This window comes from Microtus ochrogaster, chromosome 19 (genome assembly GCF_000317375.1).
Source record: "Microtus ochrogaster isolate Prairie Vole_2 chromosome 19, MicOch1.0, whole genome shotgun sequence".
NCBI lineage: Eukaryota > Metazoa > Chordata > Mammalia > Rodentia > Cricetidae > Microtus > Microtus ochrogaster.
Window position 1 is genome coordinate 63,453,642 of NC_022021.1, and position 19,658 is coordinate 63,473,299.

Genomic DNA, 19,658 nt, shown 5'->3' on the forward strand with positions numbered 1-19,658 from the left:
GGGCTACAAAACAAAATTCCAAGTAAGCCTAAGGAGACTCTATCTCAAGAAACCAAAAATGAATAAATAAACAAGTTGAATGATATTATAAAAAAAAAAAATAGTCTTATACTCCAGGCCAGCATGCTTGGAAAAACGGCCAACAAGTTCATCTTCAGAAGTTGTTTATGAATCAGATGACTTTTGCTATTATCTCAAAAAGCACAGTCTAGCATCCTACCTGGCAAGGTGAAATTTTTATCCCAATATTTGCCAATGGTGCAGACAATTTTGATAACAGAACGGTCTAATACTTGATGAGTAGGAAAATCCGATTCCTTCATAGTCAATCACTACATTATGTAATCTGGAGCATTAAATAAGTGAGAATATTAGAACGTTTGTGTGGGTAACAATAAGCAATGCTTGCCTTGAAGACTTCAGCTTTGCCAATGTTATGTGAATGGTTTCAGCTGTATGTTTTTACTTTAAAATTTTAAATATATGTGTTTTTTCGACTTAAAATAGCATACCAGAGACTTCACCTTGCCTTCTTCCTGGCTGCATTTGCTATACTAGAGGAATTGTTGAGGTATCTATTGTTTTATAGCCATCCACCAGACCGTCACATGTAATTTTCATTTTTTTGAATTTTAAATCATTTTTTCCATTCAAATATTTACATTTCCTTCCCTCCTCCCAATCCCCTGGAGCTCCGCCACTTCCCCACCTCCCTCCCCCTCCCTGTTTGAGAGAGGGCAGGGAACCCTGCCCTGTGGGAAGTCCAAGGTCCTCCCCTCTACATCCCGGCCTAGGAAGCTGTTCATCCATATAGACTATGGTCCCAAAAATCCAGAACATGCCGTAAAAACAAAACCCAGTGCCTTTATCCATGGCTTCTCAGTTAGCTCCCATTGTCAGCCACAATCAGAGAATCCGGTTTGATCACACGCTCATTCAGACCGGTCCAGCTGGATTTGGTGAGCTCCCATTAGAACAGGCACACTGCCTCAGTTGGTGGACCAACCCCTTGCGGTCCTGACTTCTTTGCTCCTCGTCTTCTCCCTCCTTCTGCCCTTCAATTCGACCTTGGGAGCTCGGTCTGTTGCTCTGATGAGGGTCTCTGTCTCTATCTTCATCCATCACCGGATGAAGATTCTATGGTGATATTCGAGATAATCATCAGTGTTATAGTGGGGCAAAGATAGTTCAGGCACCCTCTCCTCTGCTGTTCAAGGACCTAGCTGGGGACATCCCCGTGGATACCTGGGATCCCCTCTAGAGCCAAGTCTCTTGCCAACCCTAAAATGGCTCGCTTAATGTAGATATCTTCTTCCCTGCTCCTATATCCGCCCTTCCTCCATCTCCACCCTCCCACACCCCCAAGCTCTCGCCAGTCTTTCCCTTCTCTCTTCCCTCTCCCCCTCTCCCTTTCCCCCAACCTTATCCCCAGCTCTATTCCCACCTCCATGTTCCCAACTTTTGCCCGGCAATCTTGTTTTCTTCCAATTTCCAGGAGGATCTATATATATTTTTCTTTGGGTTCACCTTGTTATTTGGCTTCTCTAGGCTTGTGAACTATAGGCTTAATGTCCTTGGTTTATGGCTAGAGTCTGCAAATGATTTGTTCAACTATGTTCATCGCAGCATTATTTGTAATAGCCAGAACCTGGAAACAACCTAGATGACCCTCAAAGGAAGAATGGATAAAGAAAGTGTGGAATATATACGCGTTAGAGTACTACTCAGGAGTAAAAAAAATCAATGACATCTTGAATTTTGCATACAAATGGATGGAAATAGAAAACACTATCCTGAGTGAGATAACCCAGACCCTAAAAGATGGATATGGAATGTACTCACTCATTTGTGGACTCTACCCATAAAGCAAGGACATTAAGCCTATCATTTTCATTTTCTTGAACCGAAAGCATTTGCATTTACACGGAGCTTTCAACGTACTTGATACTTCATAGAACTTTAAACTAGGACTCCCCCAAGCAAAATCCTAAAAGAGTTCATTTACAAAATTTAAAATGTGGAGAATTTGGAATATAAATGGATTTTAAATTTTACTTTTCAGGCCACAAAGCATTTTCTGTTTTAGAAAATAGTTAAAATAATTAATTCCATGTAGCTTCTACTGCAAGTTTTAATGGACTTCTTAGGAGTATAATTTCTCCTCTCTCACTAACCAAAGAGCCTGGAAATTTACTTGGATTATAAAGAAATAAAAGAATCTTGTATATAGTGATATTAAAATATTAGAAAAATATTCAGTACTCTTATATTCATATTTTCTGTAAATGCCCCATGTAGCTTTAAATGAATAGATATGAATGGTGTTTAAAGTGTGTTCTAGAATTAAAACCTAATTGGAGATTTTGAAATGATATACTCATGCTTTAAGCTGAAATATTGAATTATTTCAGGGAATTAGTGTTAAGTTATAATTACTTCAAAGGAGGGGCAGTGGCAATAAGACATACCAAAGTTATCAGAACATAGTCTCAGCAACAAATTGGTATGAGATTTAAATTAGTTACACTTTTAGGATATGATTAGCACACCTGTTCTCTAGACTTTGTTGTTGTAGTTGAAAGTGGACACACTGTGACACTCAGGTAATGGCATTAATAACTCTGTCTCCATTTCTCAATAAAAGTATGGAACCTCTTCACAGTCCAGCTGGCCTTGGTGAGCTCCCAATAGATCAGCTCCACTGTCTCAATGGGTGGGTGCACCCCTCGTGGTCCCGACTTCGTTGCTCATGTTCTCCCTCCTTCTGCTCCTCATTGGGACCTTGAGAGCTCAGTCCTTATAACTGGTCTCTCTGAACATGGCGAACAATGAGGACTGATGAGAAGCTAAGGACAATGGCACGGGGTTTTGATCCTACTTAATGTGCTGGCTTTGCGGGAGCCTAGCCAGTTTGGATGTTCACCTTCCTAAATATAGACGGAGGGGGGAGGACCTAGGACTTACCACAGGGCAGGGAACCCTGACTGCCCATTGGACTGGAGAGGGAGGGGGAGAGGAGTGGGGGGAGGGGGAGAAGGGTGGGAGGAGGGGGAGGGAAATGGGAGGCTGGGAGGAGGTGGAAACTTGTTTTTTTTTCCTTTTCTCAATAAAATAAAAAATAAATAAATAAATAAAAAAGTATGGAACCTCTGAAATTTATTTGATCCAAGTCCAACAAAAGAACAAATTATTTTTACCTGCTAGCAGCAGCACCTTGTTTGACTTACCTTATATGTTTTTATTACATTTGAGGACGTCTAGAAATTTTCTGAAAAACACTGTTATTTTCAAAAGCATCAGATTTTACGGGACATATACTTTATTAAAACACTTCAATAGAAAATGCTCTCACTTCCGTAAATACTACTATTATTGTTACTAGTGAGATCCTTACAGGAGTTAAGGTTAAGACGTCAAATAAGGAAAGTTGCTTTGTTCCCTGGAATAACCTTGTGACTTTCTAACAACTCCAGGAGAGGAAAACGCTGTGATTCAGGATGATTCAAGACAGCTGTGAAAAGCAACTGTGCTCACAGTACATTCAGACACTGCAGGATCCCTGGAAAAGGAAACAGCATTTAATAGTGTTCTAGCTTCAAATGGAATGAGAAAACTAATCTTACTTTATACAAGCAGCAGGCTAGCTCACTCTCTTAGTGCCAGGAAACCTCAATATAAAAATATGCATAAAAGATTTGCTTATGATGCGTTACCACTGTTAGTCAGCTCTGCATCACCGCAATAAATTCCTGAGATCTTTATCATACCCATAGATAAAGTTATTTGGTTCATGACTATTCTGCTGTTAGAAGTTCTGAGACATGATCGCTCAGATCCTCTGTCTTTAGGCCTGTGGAGAGTTAGCACATATCTTCCACGTGTGTAGTAGAGAAAAAAGGGTAACAATCAGTGACGTGCTGGCTAGAAAGCAAAGAAGAGAGCCCAGTGGCCCACTACACATTTGTGGAGTAAGTCTAAAATGACTAAAAATCTCCTGCCATGCCCCACTTCTTCAGGGTATCCCACTTCCCAATACCACTTTTTGATGGGTGCAAGTCTTCAATCATAGTATTTGTGGGAGCATTCAATGTCTATATTATAATAGCTACAACATATCCTATGTATATATTTATATGGAATACAGAAAACTTTATGAGGCATTTGTGTCAATCAAGAAATGTAGCATTACATTGAATTAAATTTGGTAATAAAAGTTTATAGTTTATTTATATTTGTATCAGCTTTCAAAACTTTAATCAAGCCAATCCCTTTGATTACTGTGATTTCATCTAATCTAAATATAAGACAAAAAACAATCCTTATCACCAGGCAGTGGTGGTGCACGCCTTTAATCCCAATACTCTGGAGGCAGAAGCAGGCAGATCTCTGTGAGTTCAAGGTCAGCCTGGTCTCCAAGAGCTAGTTCCTGGACAGGCCCCAAAGCTACAGAGAAACCCTGTCTCAAAAAATTAAAGAAAAAAGAAAAAAAAAAACAAAAGAAAACAAAACAAAGCTTATCATAGCACTTTAAGAAAATAAAAGAGTGCTTCTTCTGTGTATATTAGTGGCCGCAGGAAGTAAAATGTGCCACATGAAAACGACGATGCCATTAAAAAAGGCTGAGGAAAACCATGGAGGTTTTTTAGTATGGATAGATTCATGAGTAGATGCATGGGGGACTATCTCTTACCCCACACTGGGAGAAATGTGTCTCTCCCAGTAAGGGCTGGAGAATATGTTCTGATATTGCCTGGCTCCAAATCCAGCCTCAGTCTCAGATGGCATACACCATACACTGCTGCTCCAGAGTGAGAAGTTTTCTCTTTCTGGCCATAGAGGCTCTTTATCTAGGAGTGTCAACATTATTGTCCTGGCAAACAAATTATCGTATTAAGAGAAATATATATATATATATATATATATATATATATATATATATATATATATATATATACATACCTGTCACAAGTCTTGGGAAATACCAAAGGGCAGATAATAGGGTGGCATGATGGTATAGGAAAGGACTTTCTATTAAGAATTCAGAGAACTGGCCTTCTCCCTGACCTTTACTAACTAGATGTCAAACCTGCGGAAATGAATTCTCCACCCTGGGCTTCTTCTGCTCATCTGTGAAATGAGAGGGTTGGAAACAATTATCTCCATGGTGCCCTCCAGCTCTCAATGTCTCTTTTATACTAAATATATGTTAATCTCGCTGACATGATCCAAAAGACACTTAAAGTGTCTTCTTGGTCCTCTTTATGCACATAATTCATTAATGTGTAGTACTGGCTAGGGACATAGTACAAAGAGAACACTTTTCTTAGAATAACCTGACCATCTTTATTCTATATAACTGACATTAATTACTTGTGCCAAGAATTATTTCTTAAACAAATATCTTTTATACCACCCTCTTGGGTGATTTTATTTCCACCAACTTTGCAGCATTTTAGAGCCACACCATAGTTGGCTGTGCCATTATGTGCACTTGGTAACAACCAAGCACACAGGCACCTGATATTTCGATCACAAAGTCAGGAATAATTAAACCAAAATTTCCCCCTGAGTCATGGGAGTAGGTGTCAACATGTAGTTACATAGAGTGTTTGCATATTTTTGCCTCTTTAAACATGTTATTTTAATTGGCTTTATCAAGAATCAACCACTGTGCTAGAGATTCATTTTTTTGAAAGCCCTCCCATTACCAAGGCTGCAAAGAATAGGTTGCAGGTGATTCTGTGCAAAACAGGTCCCGGAGTGATTGGAAAGTTACAGGAAAAATCAAGACGAGAACATAAAGAGAACAGACACAAAGGAGCTAAAGAAATGCCTGCAGCAAAGTGCAAGAGACAGGAGTGGAAAATCAGGACACTGTATATTTAGGAGCATAAGGGATGAGAAATTAACCTGAAACTTTAGGAAATCATTTGAAAACTGAGGATAATCCAGAAACACCTATTAGAGCTTGTATAAATAATGTTGCTTCCAACGACTGTGCTGATGAATCTTCTATGACATTTTGAATTATGTTCAATATGCCCCATTTAATCTACCATGAGAGTAATGGCAGACAAGAAGGTCTTAACTGATAGAAATGCCTGAAGAATTGCAGACTCCTCTGGCTGTGACATCCATGGAACACAAATTGATAACTTCATTTTTTTTTACTTAAAAATTATAATGTATTTATAAGCACTATTTTCTCTTGTCTGTTGAGCTTGGAACATTCCATATGCATCCTTGTTGTGCCCCTGAAGTAAGTTGCTTGTAATTCAAGTGATCATGACCCAGGAAATTCATTTAGAACTACTATATACCAGGTCATATTTTACTCTTCAATGAAATGTCTGCACCTTGTCATACCGATTTATGAGAGGAAGGAACAGAAGATGAGGAAAGTCAAGTTGCTATATTAAGGCATGAAATAAGAAAAAGGGACAGATGTGAAATTTGATCTCTCATCTCTTTCTCTGAAGAGCAAGATTTGCCACAATGTACTGCTTCTTTTTGCATCTTAACACGAGCCTTGGATAATGGTTATTCTAATTCCCTAGATACACATTGGTTCCTCAAAATTTGCCAGTAGAAAAAGGTTCCCAGGCCATTTTTAAATGACCAATTTGTTCATATTGCTAACAATTAGCAGAATGACAAAGTTTCAGCTGTGTTGGAGAGAAGATAGGAAATTAAGGTATAGGCAAATGAAAAAGTACATAACTCTCCTGTGATCTTAATTTTGTGAAGACTATTTTACATCTCTCACCTTTTATCATGCCGTGCAGTATTTTTCTTGATCTATGGATGGCCACTTTCACTTCTACAATTTTGTGAAGGCTGCAACTTCACAAAGCACAAATGCACTTCTAATTTCTTAATACTATGAATGCTAAGTCTTTTGTGCATATGGACTTTTGTTCCTTGCCTGTTGCATACTCCAATGTGTCTCCCAGCCACAGTCTTGACTCCTGGGCAACTACTAGGTTAGACATGTAGTTTAATTATTTTCTGGTCCAAGGTAGGATTTGATATTTTTTCCTTGTCTGTCCCATTTTTTCTCATAAGCCAGACTTCACACATTACTCTTTTTCTCAAGCTAAGCAGAATATTGAAATCATCTAGAAATCTTTAAGAATAAGGTCAGTAGCTGTTGGTTTTCATTTTTCTACATCACCATTATGTAACAGTTAATACACAGGTGTGTGATTGTTGGTCTACATCTGTTTCCATCAGTTGCTGGATAAAACCTATCTGATGACAATTGGGTTAGACACTAATCAATGACTATAGCAGATATTATTATTATAATATATTATTATAGCAGATATTATTATATATTAGGCATCATTGCATTGACAATGTGCTTGTGGTTAGAAAGTTAGCCATGAGTTTCATGGAACAATAAGTGAATTTAGCTAAAATGGTGATAAGGAAGATGTAGATAAATAGTCATCAAACCTTTAATATGAGCAATACATATCCTAAGAACTGAAATGAAGAAATATGCAATTCAAAAGCTTGATGTGTGATAAGGATGTAATAGTCTGCATGTAAAAACAACTTTTTTAAGGCCCTGAGTTCAATTCTAAGCATCACCAAGATTTAAAAAAAAAATAGAATTTTTGAAAATCATATGAAAACAGGAAAAAATGTAATTTTTTCTTGTAATGATGAATATCTTGAATTTACCATGCCCCTTGTTTCCTGAAGTGATCATTTTAGTTTTATTTTATGATTTGAGCATGCAGGAACAGGGTTACCCATTAACGTTGACATTTTCACTTCCCAGTGCCACCCACTTTCAAATCATCACAGCTTGTTCTCTATTTGTCTTGCATTCAGAATTGCATGTAAAAGACAAGGTCAATAAAAACTCTCTGAGGCTAAACCTAGATGTAAAAAATCTACATTTTCATAAATATCCAAATTTCAGGAATATAGTGAAGCCTTAGAATCATTTTAAAATTCCATATATTAGAATAGTTTAGGTTAATACAAAGGAAGATATATGTAAGATTAAAAATTGTTTCTAGAAATATTAGGGAACAACTTAGAATGTATAGGACAATCAAAAGGATATAAAGGAAACAGAAGGAAAAACAGCATGGTCAAGAAGAAACACACAAAAGTAATATGCTAAATAAATGATAAATCAAAGGTAGCATAGATGGCTAAATTCAGAGGCTCGGCATCCAACTTAAGTTATTCAATTTAGGATGTCATAAATATATCACCAGTTAAGACTGAGTTATGAAATAGCTTGTAGGTTCCTCAAAAAAGTTATAAGTAGAGTTTCTACAATCTGAGGAGATGGTTAAGATTGGGGAAGTACTTGGCAGAACTGGAGGATTGACCTCTTGGCTTGTTGGTCAACCACTTTAGCGAAATCAGGTCAGGGAGTAAAAGACTTTGTCTCAAAAATAAAAAATTGAGAGCTATTGAGAAAGATATCCAAAAGTGGCTGTTGATTTTCACATTTATTGATGCACATGGCTTTGCATAGTTGCATGCACATGTAAACACCCTCCTGCACAAATTGAGCTTGCCTATGTTCCAGATATGGACTTGGTATATATCCCAATGCGTCATAGGCAGTTTCGGATAGAATAACTTGCATTTCCATGTGTATCTTGACACTATTCCCAATAGTTAAGCTAAGAAACAGTCCAGATGGTCTTCAATACATGAATGGGCAAATAAAATGTGATATATTTGCAGTGGGGTTTTACTCATCTTTAAAGAAGATTGAAATTATACCATTTGCAAGAAAATGAATTGAACTGAACATAATTGTATTAACTGAAATAGTGACTCTTTAAAAAAAAAACCAAGCATCACATTTAATATCATTTAGAAGCTAGTTAAAAGAGAAAGAGCGTGGAAGTAAAAGGGAGGACTCTTTGTATATGGAAGGGAACAGGAGGAGTGAAAGGGGTAACAAGAGAGGGATGGGGAAAATATGCCTGCATTATTAATACAGCCCATTCCTGTTTATAGCTAAGATATCTTGGTGAGATAATTGCAAACTTAATAATTCCCATAGATTCATGACACTTATATCCCACATACCCTTTCTTATGAGTTTCTGGCAAGGCTTGTTCAGTGAAGCCAGTATAGGTATTGTAGGCTGCAACTGATGGGAAATCTAAAGAACTGACTATCAGGATATAGAGATTTGGGGAAGGGGAAGTGAGATCAAAGTTACAAGTAGTCATGCAAATACAACACGCCTTAAAAATATCAACATCGTTGTGGACAATGTTTACTTTGTTTAAAACAAAGGAACCCCTATGGGTTTTGATTTTCAATTCTGAGTGTGAAATTATAATCACTTTTCAGAAGCGATGAGTTAGGAAGTGGAAATGAAGGAGGAAGTTTGTAACTTTTGATCTTATCCTCTTGAAGGAGTAAATAAAGGTAGATTGATAAGGAATTTTACAGAGGAGATCAAGGGAAGAATTAAACACTGTTGTTGTAATTATAGAGTATAACAGGAGATTTCAGATGTGGAAGATCGAAAAAAAAAACAATTTATGGCAATAAATCTATAAATAATGCCCGATTTAATTCATATGAGAAATAGAAGCAAGCATTGATAAGTGGTAGATGTAAAACAGTTCTAAACACAGAAGACTTTTGAGATTGAGGATGGGCTACCACGGTTAATAATAAGTGCTCTTGCTATCTGACACTGAGTAAGTTTCAAAAATGATATATTGCTACAACTAACACAAGCATCGATAGTCTTTTATTTTTGAAATTTGTGAACCTATGTAAAGCTTTGTACATTCAGTTGATTTCATGCTTCAGATACCACTACCTGTCTTCTTCAACGAGTGATTTTTGTTGGCCACCCAACATGCCAGTGATACTTACATGTATTTTGATAAACCTTGTAATGTGTGGGGGAAACAAGCAGAGTGATCTCTCGGTTCTTTTAAGTGTTATATTCTATCAAAGATGGTTGTATAATTTCTAAACTCATGTCTATTGCCTTCCACTACTTTTCTTCTACTATCTAATTATTGACTGCCTTCCCTTGAACTCTGGATTCTGTTACTTGTGGGTTTTTTTTTAAATCCTCTCAAAGTTATACAGCTATTATCCATATCTTTAACTTGAACCACTTCCCTATCTCAGCTGCTTTTAAAATGCCACTTCTGCTCTTTGCCAGCTTTCTCCTCAGTTGACACATCATCCCTTGGTCCCTTAGTCACCAATGACGTGTGTATTTCCTTCTCTGAGTGCCTGACCTACATATAAACATGGCCATGTGCCATCAGCCACTTAAACTTAGCTTTCCAAAGACTGAATTTATTTTTTCCTTGCTCGCATTCAGATATGCTTCTTCGTGTCCTAAGATAACCTGGTACTTGACATAGAGAAGGGACTTGGAAATTTAGTGTTTGTTAAACTTTAAACTGCTGTGTCCTAAATGTAAACTTCTTCTTTAGAAAATCTGGGTAGAAGCTACAAATACATATTTCTGTTTCTAATTGCTAGTGGTGTTTGATGATGTTTTAGCTATTAATACAGTACGGTGGAGATAAATCATTGGATAATAGCTTCTACCCAACAAGCGTGAAGACCCAAGTTTGAATTCGTAGCTCTGGTATAATAATCAAGGCATGTGATATAACTCCAACCTTAAAAGGAATAGGTAGATAAAACATACACCTGAGTGCATGTGTGTGGTGTGTGTGTGTGTGTGTTTGTGTGTGTGTATGAGAGAGAGAGAGAGAGAGAGAGAGAGAGAGAGAGAACGTAAACAGTCTGTGTTCCAGATAAATCATTTCACAATTGTTAGATAAATAATTGCTAGGCAAAGCATATTATTAAAATAAGCAATATGCACTAAAAAAATCAAACTTAACTCAGTATGAGTGAGCTACAATGTATAATGTTGGATTAATAAAATAATAAGAAATCATTCAACTGAATACCGGCTTAAGTTAATAATCTGAAGTGCATAAAAAACTGACTTTTGAGAAGAAATGTAACTATATTCAACCAAGACATTTTTTCCAGAAATAAAGACAAATTCTAATATAGTTACCTACCTAAATAATCTTGCATAAGTGTCTGATGGAGAAGTCACTGAGATTACTGTGGCTCAGCGGTGTGGAGGATGACGTGGAATGAGTCCATATCTCTGAAGGAAGCTACCAGGCCTTTTTTTCCAACTCTTTTACTCTTTTGCTCTTTGGAAATCTGACACCCAAATAAATCATGGAGCACCGGACAGAAATCTTAAGGTCCAAATCAGGAGCAGAAGGAGAGGGAGGAGGAGCAAGGAACTCAGGACCACGAGGGGTACAACCACACTCTGAGACAATGGGGATGTTCTATCGGGAATTCACCAAGGCCAGCTGGCCTGGGTCTGAAAAAGCATGGGATAAAACCGGACTTGCTGAACATAGCGGACAATGAGGACTACTGAGAACTCAAGAACAATGGCAATGGGTTTTTGATCCTACTGCACATACTGGCTTTGGGGGAGCCTAGGCAGTTTGGATGCTCAACTTACTAAACCTGGATGGAGGTGGGCGGTACTTGGACTTCCCACAGGTCAGGGAACCCTGATTACTCTTCAAGCTGATGAGGGAGAGGGACTTGATGGGGGAGGGGGAGGGAAATGGGAGGCGGTGGCGGGGAGGAGGCAGAAATCCTTAATAAATAAATAAATTTAAAAAAACAGAATAGATAAAAAAAATAAATCACAAACAGGGTCTTATTCTTTTTTTTTTTTTATAAATGCCCGATCTTAGCTTGGCTTGTTACTAACCAGCTTTTCTTAACCTAAATTATCCCAACTAGCTTTTGTCTCTGGGCTTACATCTTTCTCTATTTCTGTAACCTTTCTTTACTTCTTTCTCTGTGGTTTGCTGTGTAGCTAGGTGACCAGCTCCTGTTGTCCTCCTCTCCTTGTTCTTCTTGCTCCTTCTTCTTCCCTCCTCCCAGATTTTCCTCCTGTTTATTCCCTCTGCCTATCAGCCCCACTTATCCTTTCTCCTGCCTCACTATTGGCTGTTTAGCCCTTTATTAGACCATCAGGTGTTTTAGACAGGCAAAGAATCACAGCTTCACAGAGTTTAAAAAAAAAATGCACTATGAAAGAATGCGACACATCTTTGCATCATTTAAACAAATGTCCCAGGCCATAAACAAACGCAACACCCCTTAAAATCACACTCTACAATACCAGAGCATATAAATGATTGAATTTTCCGTTGAAATGTAGCAACTATTTTCCTCAGCTATTGCTCAGTAATACACAACGGCAGTGAAGAACTGACACATCAGATCAAAACCTTATGTCATGTTGCTTCAGAAGGGTGGAGGCAGGCATTCAAGTCTCTAGGCCTCAAACACTTCAAACAGGCTTCTTTTTTTTTTAAATGAAGAATACTATAGTTATTTAATACAAAAAATGTGACAAAGTGGTGTTTCAGTTCAAGGGTAGTAGTTTTTTAAAATGAATCTCTGGATGAACTATAAAAGGATTTTCTTTTATATATAGGAAAGTCTTGAAAAACTGTGGTGACTGATGCTTAACTTTCTCAATCCCTCACCAGTTGCTGCGTCCATAACTATGTACATGGACTAAAAAGACATAGACCTTCTAGTCAGGACTCCATTAACAGAAACAGAGAAAAAAACATATATCATTTGTGTTTTATTCAGTGTAAGAATCATTTCAGTAGCATTATCTATCTAAAAACTAATTTTTATTATATATTGATTCCGTCAGAATTACAATAAAATTAGTTCAGAGCTTTGGAGCCAAATATGGTGGAACCTGCCATTTATCTGAGCACTTGAGGGACAGATGTGAGTTCAAAAGAAGGCTGGTCAGATCCAGTCAGAAAAGCCTCGACTCTGTCTCAATAGACAGAAGTGGAGATAGAGAGATAGAGAGATGGAGATGAAAATAGATAAATAGACAGGCACACACAGACAGATAGATATAGGTAGCAGACAGAGATAGAGGGAGATATAGATATGGATTGATATAGATGCATGACAGATTGATAGATTGCAGATAGAGAGGTAGATAAATACAGATGTAGAAATAGAAAGATAGGCAAATATAGATACATAGATATAATTCTCAGAGTATAGTAATTTTTGAATATTGTGCTAGGAATACCTAGAGAATACATCCTGAAGTTTAATGCATTTATGACGCAGAGAGTAACTATCTTTAACGATATGGCTATGATACCTGTAATTCTTCTGTTCCAACTGTTTCTCGGACAAATATCTGTGTTCCTATGTGCCTGTTTGATGAGTTGAGAAGTTATCTTACCAAGATTTTGTATGTGCTTCTACAAACGTAAAAAACACTCCAGTGAGAACATTACTGAAATTACATCAATCATCAGGCTTTCCCAAAGCCACACCCTACCTAGGTTTTATTTTCAAAAATGCAAATTAATTAACTAAATGAAATTAAATTTTCAGTTAAACTCTGCTTGTAAAAATTTTATAGAACTAGTCTCCTGATTTTTTCCTCAGGCTGTCGTCTTTGTCACTTAAGAATCTATGGTCTTCAAAGAGCTATCAAGTTCTTTGCCTCTAGATTCAAGTTTTAACAAGGTTCAGATCTTCGTCAGAGCTTTAAGGTGCAAACCCTTCGTGCTAGGAAAAATTACGAATTCCCTTTTCAAATGAAGAGTCGAGAGAATCTTGGGTTCTTCCAGAACTCAACTAGTAAAGCATAGAACCCATCCTACCAGTTTTTATTCTGGCCACATCATTTCTGTTTCAGAGCTACAGTTCTGAATTCTCCCGAGCTCCTCTCCTGCCTTTTTTCTGCATCTCATTCTTTTCAGGATATGGTCAACTACATAAAATGCTTTAGGCAGTATGACACCCATAAGCACATTAGACCTTGGTGCTCTAGTTTCTACTTCTACAAAGAATTCCTCTGTTTGCTACAGAGTATTCCAGTGTTATTGAATACAATGCAGCAAACATATAGGTTCATTTCTAACATGCCTAACGGTATTTTCTATTTTTTCCTTTGGTTTATAGTATAAGCAAGTGGAACAATACATGTCATTCCATAAGTTACCAGCTGACATGCGTCAGAAGATACATGACTACTATGAACACCGATACCAAGGCAAGATCTTCGACGAGGAAAATATTCTCAGTGAACTTAATGATCCTCTGAGAGAGGTAAGAATTACTGTTCTTGATCTGCGTGACATATTCTTATCATTTATTTCTATCCTTTCTAGGGAGTCTTTTTGTCTCTGTTGTAACTTATTCAAAAGCATAATCAAAACTGCATGCGAATACATCAGTTGTTGCCTTTATTCATCTTTTAGTTTCTTCCCTAAGAGACGTCCAATTACTTAAAAAGAAATGTCAGAGAACCATTCCTTTCTGGCTCTTACTCCATTGAATGCATTCTTGGCTCTCAAAAGTACATTTTGCAGCTTCATTGTCCCTATATTCCCAATATTCCATGTTTTTATGCTGACCAGCCCTGTTTACTTACTTAGGTTTTAATTTTTTACAGTTTATCTTCACATTTTTTTCCTTGCATTTTTCTTTTCTCATCCTTAGCACCTTAATCAGGAGATACTAGCTTGCTTCCAGTAAATCAACTCTTGGTTTCTCATCAAGATATGTTGAATACCAAAAGGCAGTCTTTACCATGCATCCTCTTTTCATCATTTCCCCAATCCCTCCCTTCTGCTACTTGTCACTTCACTCCTAAACCAAAGTGGGTGCTCTTGATTCCTTCATCTAACAGTGCTTTGCTCACGACTTCTTTTATTACCAAAACTCTTATAAATTTTTTGCATAATGGTTACACTGTGGTTGGATCACCAAGTATTTACCACAACGTGTAGTCCTTGAAAGTTATCAAAGCCCTACTGATAATGAATTCTCCGTCTCTGCCTTGTTGAGAGTGCTTTGCTACATTGCTAACAAGACATAAACCCTGACTCCCCTGCTGGGCCTCTTTACCCAGAAGCCTTAACTGAAGCTTTGGGGTTTCATTCCCTGCCTCTGAACTTGTTTTCTTTCATTTATTTTATCACACATTTTTAGCCCAGGCATCTTAGTTCAAATTCTTTTCGTAAATTTCATTTTCTTAAAAGCTTTATGATCTCCCCTGGCACCCTGCAAGTTATGTAATGAAGTCATTATCTTTCTGAGTAAAACACTCAACTCTTGAAATCTTTCTGAAACTTTTAGTTATTCTTTCAGGTCACTTTGAATGTAAAATTTAAGTTCTTATTTTAGATCTTCTTCATTTCAACGTGTGCTCTGCACATCCTATCTCTGATTTACATTCATAATACATCTCACGTGCGTGGCTCACTCTTCTCCACTGCCACCATCTGAAGTTTTCACTTTTTAGTTTCCTGCAGGCTTGAGTCACAGACGGACTAATTTTTTTATGTACATGGGCTCTCATTTCTCTGCCCAGAAAAAAAAAATGGTTGTTAGGTTATGAATTCAATCTTTCTGCACTCCAATGCCAGCTACCTTGACAGTTTTCATTTCTGCTTTCATCTTACAAAATGATCTGCAACAGAGGTGGACAACTTGCTGTCTTGCAGCAACAATTATAATAATGCCTTACTCTACAGAGAAATGACTTTTACCTTTTGACAGTCTAGTACAAGCAATACTTTATCACTTCCGTCTTTCATATAAGGCTAAGTCTAGTACTTCTTTCTCATGAACCCAAGAGCACTTAGTTTTTAATCTCTGTGAACTACTTTCCTATTGCTTTGCACTTTTTATCCACCTTTGCCTTGAAATTTCTTTGACCATAAGGATGCTGTGGTCTATATTTTAGTTTTTTTTTTCCCTTTCTTAAAATTCTTTACACATTTAATAAAAATTATACAACATAAATATTTTCATTTCTACTTTTCTTTTTTAAAGCCATCTCGACACTACAGTTGTTACATCCTCTAAAATTTATTTGTATTGTGAAAAGCTATAAAATGTGTGAAAGGGATCTAAAAATAAAAATATCAGCTATCATATTGTTATGACTTGTTTTTCCCACATTTTAATAGAGTTAGAATGTATAATTCTTTAGAATATAACTCAAACAAATTTTGTATTTTTACTTTTTAAGAAAAGTGCTTTATTTATTTTGTTTCCTAAGCTGTCAGTTTTCATTGTTTGCTGGAAAACTTTCCTTTTACTTTTTTTCATATCCAAATTTCAATACAATTGAGTCGGTTTAGGTTTTCAAGGGTCTGGAGAAGTGCAGTAATAGCTTTCTCTTTGACTTTTCATTGACAGCTTAAACATAGCTTGCAATCGACTGTCGTGTTGATTGCATGTTACTGTGACACTGGATGGATGGTGTCACACTTTTCTTAGAACTTGAACATGAATTGCATCCCAGAAGGAAGTAAGCCTTCTTAACATGTCAAGGAGACTACGGCAGAGTTTTTCAACCATTCTAACACCATGACACTTAAACGCAGTTCCTTGAGCTGTGGTGACCCCCCAATCATAAAATTATTTCATTGCTCCTTCATAGCTGCAATTTTGCTATTGTTGTAAATTATAAGTAAATATGTGATATGTAGGCTTTCTGGAATGGTACCCCCAGAAGTGTTGTGACCCATAGATTGAAAACCACTGTTTTATGGACCATTTTCATCTTTGTATATTTATGCCGATTTTTCACCTTTAAGAAATTATCGATGATTTCCACTTTAAAATTTCAAATTACCTCTTCCTTTTTTTTCATGCTGTTTACTCCTCAATCTTTTCTATTCATCTTAGTTTTACTTCATTCGGTCACTGTTATCAGACATTCCATTCTCCATCAGTTTTACCATGCCAACTTTGTCTCTGTATAGAGATTACCATTTGTGATTTTCTTGTCTCTTTCATTACTGAAAGCCTTTTGAGAATAGAATCTGTGTCATAACTACATAATAATACTTGTATCTCTAATTATCAGTATTACCAAAAACATGAGTTTTTGGTGTGTTTACTGAATGAATGATCTTTATCATAATCATGAGTGCAAACCAGATTCAGAATCATGCCCACTTAATAAAATTAGGGCTCCTAGAAATAGAAACATTTGCCTTCAATATAAAATGAAAATATTTTGTTTCTCTGACATTAGGATAATACATAAATCTCTTGTAGTGAGTGTTAGAAAGATAAGTGGAAGAGAAGTAATGTGGAAAAACAATAACTGTCCTAGTTAGCCTGACATGTCAATTTGACAGATTAGGGTCATCTGAGAGAGAAACTTCCATTGAAGAATTATCTAGATCAGACAAGCCCTTAGGCATGACTATTGGAAATTGCCTTAATTATCAAATGGGAAAAGTTGTCCCTGTCCACTGTGGGGAGTCACATCCCTTTGTGAGTACTCCTTAGCATGAGCCTGGGAGTGAGCCAACAAGCAGAATTTCTTCTTCAGGTTCCTGCTTGACTTCCCTGAACGGTGGACTGTGACTTGAAAGTAGAAATCAAAGAAACTCTTTTGTCTTTGTGTCACTTGTGGTCAGAGTATTTTATCACAGCTGCAGAAATCAAAGCATAATAACAATAGCATAAGTCATTACTGAAATAAAATTTGAGCCTAAAAACATGTCCAAACGTGTTCAATCATAGCAGAAATTAGGTGACTTATCTTTGCTATATGTTAGAGACTACTTGCTGAAACAAATAATTGGCTCTGCATATTGTTCAAGTCTCAATATTAAAGTGTTAATGTATCAAAGACTCCTTCCCTGAGCAATTCATCCAGGTTAGCTCCTGGGTAATTATTCTCCATCACTTACGCTGTTTGTGCATCGTGTGCCTCGCTTTCGCTTAACGCTTATTTGTGTGTTGTCTGTTCTGTCACACAATGGCTTTAGAAAAAGGGTCTTGTCTTTCTTGATCTCCGTGCCATTCCAGTCCTACATATATTAACTAATTATTAGATAGATAAGTTAAGGGTAGATAACTATAGATCACACACCTGTCAGCTCATCTCAGAGAATCATTGGTTATCAGTGTAGCTGGAGAATTTTTGTCTATAAAACAGTGGTGATTGGAGGAATGAGAACAGCAGTTCTTGGCACGGCAAGCTTCATTCTTGCAGCTTAGTATCATTTTTCCATTTGACTCTGGCCAATATACTTTCCCTTACTGTTTGCTAAATATACTGTCGTCTTTGTATTCATTTGTAACATGTGCAGTGTGTGCCAAGTAGTTATGCTTCATATGCATCCATTTTATAAGGTAACTTTCTATGTGCTACGGGGTTAGTTGTTTAACAAGGAGTTAAGGAATAGGGATAGGGAGTGACTGTCAGTGGGACAAATTATGGAAAGTATTTGAGTATTCTTTCTGCTCACTATAACCCAGTAGCATTCATGGAATATATGATAGATATCACTCCTATACCAAATTCAGATGATGGCAACTGATCATTTGAGTGTTGATTCTACCACAACAACATCATGTTTGTGGATGTGATCACTATCCTTATTAAAGAAGTCCAATACACTTCTTGTTCTTTCTGTCGTATAGGCACATGCTTAAAAGAAGTCTGTGTTTCAGCAAGAGTACCGCAACCAAACACAAACTGCTAGGACTTTAATCTTAGACTTTCCACACGTCAGAGCTTTGTAAATAAATGTATCCTGTTTTTGAGCCAGAAAGTCTGTAATGCTTCTGTCCACAGCTGCCCAAATGAACTGCTGTAATCACCATGCAAAGCTGCACAGAGAATACTCAATGAATCTTCACGCAATTGCTGCTGCATGGCTCATCCAATTGCAGATAGTGACACATCCAGGATGTGGAGGTTCATAGAGGAAGAGGTTCTTGCCAGTTCAGCATTGGTTAAGCGTCAGAACCTGAACATGAAGCTCTTCTAAAATCTTCCCTGTTTTAGGAAATGAAGTGGTTACAAATTTATCTAAAAGCTCCCTTCATTTCACTGTGAGCTAACATAGTATGTTTCAAAATAAAGGAACAAGTGCAATTTTCTAAGGAAAATTCTTTAAGATGATACCCAGAAAATTACTATCTCAAATCAGGAAAATAATATCATGATGTATTTACCCTTTCTCCTGCTTATAAGCTGGGTGCTTTGTGCCTGTGTCTAGTTAAAATTATATGCTTGTTGACTTGGTCTTCTGTGACCCTTAGGCACCCCACACCATCCCATATGTCCATAAGTGTGCCAGCTTTCTTTGTTTTAGTTAGTCCTAATTCTTTGGTGACATTTGAAAGCATATGTGCCCTTCCCTTTCTGTAAGTAATAGTGAATGACACAAGCTTCTGAAAGGCAGACTAGGACCATGATCGACAGTGTAATATCACACAACTAATCCGCACTAACTTAATGGGTGGTTTCAAGCTATTTCTTAATTGATTTGTCATTCCTTTCCTCATTTTTAAATGCAAAAGTTGATAATATTAATTACCCCATAGTGTGCTGTTGAAACTAAGAGGGTAAAATACATAATATATCAGGAAAAGTGACCAGTACATAGCACACATGTTCTTAAAATAAAAGGATTAAATAGTCACATAATTCAGTAAAGAAGAGCCCATCATTGTAACCTTAATGATTTTTATATAGTTCAGTGAAAGACATATTTGAAAAAAATCAAGGTTAACAAACTCCATGTAAAGTACTGGAAGGATGA

At 37.0% G+C, this 19,658-nt stretch overlaps 1 protein-coding gene across 1 annotated transcript in view; it reads left to right on the forward strand.

Moving 5' to 3' along the window:
• Positions 1-19,658, forward strand: part of Hcn1 (hyperpolarization activated cyclic nucleotide gated potassium channel 1) — a 350,116-nt gene that overhangs the window by 275,860 nt on the left and 54,598 nt on the right. The window contains exon 5 of the mRNA XM_005356829.3: positions 14,038-14,184. Within this exon, the coding sequence (XP_005356886.1) occupies positions 14,038-14,184 (147 nt within the window). The remainder of the gene's footprint in view (positions 1-14,037; positions 14,185-19,658) is intronic.